The following is a 6,000-nucleotide window of genomic DNA, read 5'->3' as shown; positions in this document are numbered from 1 at the left end:
GTAATAAAAAAGGTGGAAACATAGGTGCCAGTGCATGATTGGGTAAATTTTGTTACCTAAGGGTCATAAATAAAATAGGTTTAATTAATTTGAAAATTAATTGCATCTATATAATATAAACAAAGCTCTTTAAAACCCCTCTCTGAACTGCAGTTCAACATCAAGCTGCTAAAACTCTAACCCCTCTGAACAACAGTAACATGCAAAGGCATCACCAAAAACCCCCAAACATGTAAATCCTGACTGGCCATCGGGAAAAGTTTATCTATATATTAAAAATGGTAAGCATAAAATATTTGCTTGGCATATATATTCTACATACATTGCTAATAAATAAATGTTTAAAGCACAGCTGTGTAAAAAAAATCCCGCAAACTCAAACTAAACCCTGGGCGAAATAAATTGTCATGGGTTAAGAGGGAAGATTCTCTCATGGACTGGTAACTGGTTAAAAGGACAGGAAACAAAGGGTAGGAATAAATGGTCAGTTTTCAGAATGGACACACAAATAGTGGGGTCTCCCCAAGGGTCTGTTCTGGGACCAGTCCTATTCAACATATTCATAAATGATCTGGGGAAAAGAGTAAACAGTGAGGTGGCAAAATTTGCAGAGGATACAAAACTACTCAAGTCCCAGGCACACTGCAAAGAGCTACAAAAGGATCTCTCAAAACTGAGTGACTGGGCAGGAAAATGGCAGATTAAATTCAATGTTGATAAATGCAAAGTAATGCACATTGGAAAACATAATCCCAAATATACATATAAAATGATGGGTCTAAATTAGCTGTTACCACTCAAGAAAGATCTTGGGAGTCATTGTGGATAGTTCTCTGAAATCATCCACTCAACATGCAGCAGCAGTCAAACAAGCAAACAGAATGTTGGGAATCTTAAGAAAGGGATGTATAATAAGACAGTATCTATCATATTGCCTTTTTATAAATCCATGGTACGCCCACATCTTGAATAAGTGTGATGTCGCCCCATCTCAAAAAAGATATTTTGGAATTGGAAAAGGTTCAGAAACTGGCAACAAATGATTAGGGATATGGAACGGCTGCCATATAAGGAGAGATTAATAAGACTGGGACTTTTCAGCTTGGAAAGAGACGGCTATGGGGAGATATGATAGAGGTCCATAAAATCATGACTGGTGTGGAGAAAGTAAAAAAGGAAGTGTTATTTACTCCTTCTCATCACACAAGGACTAGGGGCCACCAAATGAAATTAATAGGCAGCAGGTTTAAAACAAACAAAAGGAAGTATTTTTTCACACAACCCACAGTCAAGCTGTGGAACTCCTTGTCAGAGGATGTTGTGACGGCCAAGACCATAACAGGGTTCAAATAAGAACTAGATAAATTCATGGAGGATAGGTCCATCAATGGCTATTAGCCAGGATGGGCAGGGATGGTGTCCCTAGCCTGTGTTTGCCAGAAGCTGGGAATGGGTGACAGGGGATGGATCCCTTGATGATTACCTGTTCTGTTCATTCCCTCTGGGGCACCTGGCATTGGCCACTGTCAGCAGACAGGATACTGGGCTAGATGGACCTTTGGTCTGACCCAGTATGGCTGTTCTTATGTTCTTACGGGTAGGTGCTTTACACCCCAAGTCTTAGGTAAAAGAAGGATGGGGGTACCTAAATTAACTGGGTCACACCTTAAGCCCTTGGTAGGGTACAGGGGAAGTGCCCTAAATTTTTGCAGGTAAATGCATGAAAAAAGGTGCTATAAAGTGAAAAGTCAATACAAACCAGATTAAGCTATCAAAAGTGAGTGATGGAGGGGGTGCATTTCGTAACTATTGCAAATTGTGATATTTGCATGGCAGTTCTCTTTAGAAAGTAAACATATTTCCATTCTTATCAGCACCTTGGACAAAACCAGGCAATTAAATAAAACAACATCCTTTCAGATATTCTGTGCCCAAATGAACACACGCTTAACATTGTTCAATTTGCAGTAGCAACCTGCCTTCATACATGGACTGAAAGTGTATTTGTTTAAACTCCTCTTTTACCCTTTGCCAAAATGAGTCTATGTTCACTTGTAAAAAGTTTTCCCAACCCCAAAAACTAAAATATAAAAAAAATCTGCCCTTTAGGAAAATAATTTTCACTATGAAAGTCAATCTTGGATAAAACATAACACTATGCAAGATCTAGTACAATAGGAAATATTTTAAGGGGGAAATCTACATATATCTGTATAGATCTACATTATAGAAGTATGAAATCATATCAATGTATTTATGCTTATGAATTATACTGTTGGAACCTTAGAAGGAAAAATAAAGCACTAAAAAGGAAAATGAACAAAATAAACCTGTACAAATAATTTAAGAATTGGCACTGCCAAATTATCTCCAGTAGCGAACAAACCATATAACAAGACCACAGTGGTTTAAGAATTAGTGAGACTATAAAAAAAAAGATTTTAAACAACACCACTGAAATAAACTGCATATTGTACAGATGAAACTGACATGGTAGTAAATGCAAAGACTGGTGATCAAATTTTGTTCTTCTTTCTCAAAGCTTGAAAGTCAACCATTGCTGTCACAGTATACTTGCAATCTAATAAAGATCAAACAAACTGTAATTGGGTTTTATAAACAATACTTGTGATGCTATGCACTGAGACAATATTCTGTAAATCCAGTTTATTTTCCATGTAGATCCAGTCAGTATAATCAATTTTTCTGCATGTGAATAATTTATCAAAATGTTTATTTTCCCACAAAAATCTTTGTTTACATCCACTCTGAGAATCCTGGACCTTGCAGCACCCAAATAAAGCTCTTGATTTTAAGTCAGTTCTATAAATCTGGAACTGTAGCAATAGTCTTTTTGCTGTAACAATAATTGAACTATTAATGGCTAAAGAGCAATTATGTTTGGAAAAAGTGGAACAGTACGACAGCTCAATTCAGGAAAACGAAGTTTTAGTGCACTTTGCTCGTTTTAGCCAACATGCTACATTGCCCCTTTTTTTTTTTGCATACAAAGTAGACTTGAGGATTTCCATTGTAAGAAAGAAATGACTCAGCAAGCAAAACACTGTCAAGTTGCCCCTTTTTGTTAAAGACCTGGACGTTTTAAGACAGAAGCTTTGCAAAACATTATACAATTTTTGTTTTTATTATTAAATGAGAAAATCTCATTTGTTACATTGTCACATTGCTAGTCAGAGAAATGCTGCAGTGATGAAGAAAGTCGACGCTGGATCAAAGTCCTCATTCTACAACATTGATTTACAAAGTAATTATAGTAATGTTCACAGCCCAACACAACATTCCTTGTTTTCTTCATAGAGAAGTCCCAAAATTCTTCTTCTAATGGGGTATTTTTCTACATAAATTATAGATTGGGGGGTGGGAGGTTTGAACAATTCACCCCCAAACCTGCATGAGATCACACAAGCTTCTAAAGCTGTTAGAGAATTCTTCACACATCATCATCATCTGATGTGTCACTGCTGCTTGTCTCTGTATCCTCATTCTCAATAGTGGGTTTGAAAGTGCTGTTTTTCCAGGGACTAAATTTAAAGTCACAGATGAGGCCATTTTTTAGAATGCCATTTTTTCGAAGGCCATTTTTTCGTAACTGAAATGTAAAAACGAACATTTAGTGAGCTGAAAACTGACAGCAGTAATGATTTGCACTAAAACAATATTGTTTTTTGTACATCAACAACTATGCCACTCATAGGACAGTTCATATGTATAATGTGATAAGACAACACAAAGAAATAGATTTTTTTCCATGTTAATTAGGATCATATACTAAAAATGAGGGGGAAAAACCTGTCAGTGTCAGAATTGTTTCTTCATCCCTCTTCCTTGGAAATCACAGGACAAAGATTTCCAGAAGCCAAAGAAAACCCAGCTTTTAGAAAATTATGCAACTGCAAAAAAGCATGCAGATAAGAACCCCACCCCCCTCCCCCCCCAGTCAGATTGAGATGAAGGAATTGGAGAGTCTATAGAGACTGTGCAGCTCCATCACTGGTAGCAATGAAAGGAAATTAAACAGTTTCACTGCAAGTCCTAGATGTAAGCTTATCTTTTATAAACAGAAATTTGATGCAGCATGAATTTTCAAGGCTCACTCCCCTAGCCTTTTAAAGGCAGGACGGGAGGATTTTTAGAGCCCTGCAAATCTGCAGATATCTGCTGATCATTTTTGCAAGTTAAATGCCGATACAAATTTTGTATCTGCACAAGGATTTTAAATACACTACTAGATTCAAGGGGCGGGGGGGGAGGGGAAGAGGAGGAGGAGAGGAGAAAGAAAGAGATGTTAAGTGCCAAAACCCTATAAGAGACACAAGGTGGGTGAGATCATATCTTTAATTGGACCAATTTCTTGGGGAAGAGCTTATGTCTCTCACCAACAGACGTTTGTGCATAAAAGATTATCTCATCCACCTTCTCTCTCTAATATCCTGGGGCCAATATGAGACAACACTAGTGCATTAAACCCTGTAACGCCATCCAGATTTCTGAACTTCCCTTCATATTGCAGAACACAATATATTTATAATATGTACCTGTTCCAGAGTCATCTTGAGCTACCCAATTCACTCAATGTCACAATCCAGTTTTGACAATCCCTCAATTGTGTTTTTGGAAACACAAAGTGTAAACAAATAGAAAATGTAATGTTTGGTAGTTTTTAGTATCACCTGTTCACTAATGACTTGGAATTCCCTCATCTCATCCTCTGTTAGTGGAGCACAGGTTTCATCATTTTCACTGTCTTCCTGCCAACCCATCTCCTTTAACAACCTTTTAAAAAAAAAAAAAAGAGAGAGAGAGAGAGAGAGACAATATTGTGACATTTATATCAAACATTCAAAATTCTGCTTTTAGAACATTGCTTAAATAGATACGTGTCTTCAGAATTTGAGAGCAATCAACAATAACCAGTTGCAAAAGATACATACTTCATTATGTTTTTGACACAGTGGAAGTTCGTTGCTTTTATTTTATTTCACCTATGCACACAGGTTGAAACATGAGCTTGTCCTTCAGAGTTATTCTGATTCTTCAGTAAACGCCTATATTTGTAACTTTGGAAATTAACCAAACATGCCTAAATGCTAAAGGTGAAGCTTTCAACAGATTTCAAAAAATGTGTCCACAACACCTGGCACTTGCACATGCCAAGTGTGTAGTTAGGCATGTCACTACCGGATTTACACATGCAAAGAAACTGCTAACTAGGAGGCCCATTGAAGAGATACCCATAAAAATCTACTTTAAACAATGACAGACCACCACCAAGTTTCATACCATCCTGAGTGAGGAGGCAGGGACATAATGTTTACATAACAGACAGCATCCTTGTTCCTGACCACTCACAGAATAAACCATTTGATCTATTTTCTAGGGCTGACAAGAATGCTCTATCAGTCTAAAAATGAACTGAGGGTTTATTTAGCTCCCAGTTTCTCTCCAGAAGTATGGCAACAAAGAAAAACAGACTAGAAGCAAAAGACCAAGAGAGAGATGGAAGCTGGACCACAGGCAGAAAGTTAGAATGCTGGTGTGTTAGCAATGTGTTAGCAATAAGGACCTGAAGCTCATTAAACTATTGCCATTAGCAAGGAGATTTAAGATATCTGGGACAACTGTCGATGGACTCAAAATAGTAGATGCACTAATTTGTTAAGACCAAATTCAGATTCCATGCTTGAGCTAGTAACATTACCAGATGGTGGAACATACAGCTTTATAACAGGATAACCAAAGCGTAGTTTTCCAGTTCTGGAAAAAGTTATAGATCTGCAAGGACTAATGAACTCACGTTGGGTCTGCTTGTATCACTCAGAGGCTTTACACTGCCCCAACTCTTAATACCTTATGGGATCACTGTGTTAGAGAAGGTGGCATACAAGAATTGTTCCTTGAAGGGAAACAATGAGAAGGATCACCCCCTCACCCCACCCCACCCCTCAAGCAAATGAAACCTAGTCCATAGGGCTCTGTCCA

At 37.7% G+C, this 6,000-nt stretch overlaps 1 protein-coding gene across 4 annotated transcripts in view; it reads right to left on the bottom strand.

The window, feature by feature from the left end:
• Positions 1–2,652: 2,652 nt before the first annotated feature.
• Positions 2,653–6,000, bottom strand: part of GPBP1 (GC-rich promoter binding protein 1) — a 61,300-nt gene continuing 57,952 nt past the window's right edge. For all 4 annotated transcript variants that reach the window (XM_039543796.1, XM_039543798.1, XM_039543797.1 and 1 more), the window contains 2 exons: positions 4,692–4,794; positions 2,653–3,610 (listed from right to left, as the gene is read on the bottom strand). In XM_039543796.1, coding sequence (XP_039399730.1) covers positions 3,452–3,610; positions 4,692–4,794 — 262 coding nt within the window. In that variant the 3' untranslated portion in view covers positions 2,653–3,451. The remainder of the gene's footprint in view (positions 3,611–4,691; positions 4,795–6,000) is intronic.

The sequence above is a fragment of the Mauremys reevesii genome, linkage group 6 (genome assembly GCF_016161935.1).
Source record: "Mauremys reevesii isolate NIE-2019 linkage group 6, ASM1616193v1, whole genome shotgun sequence".
Lineage (NCBI taxonomy): Eukaryota > Metazoa > Chordata > Testudines > Geoemydidae > Mauremys > Mauremys reevesii.
The sequence above is the reverse complement of the archived record's forward strand: the minus strand, read 5'-3'. Positions and strand labels throughout refer to the sequence as shown.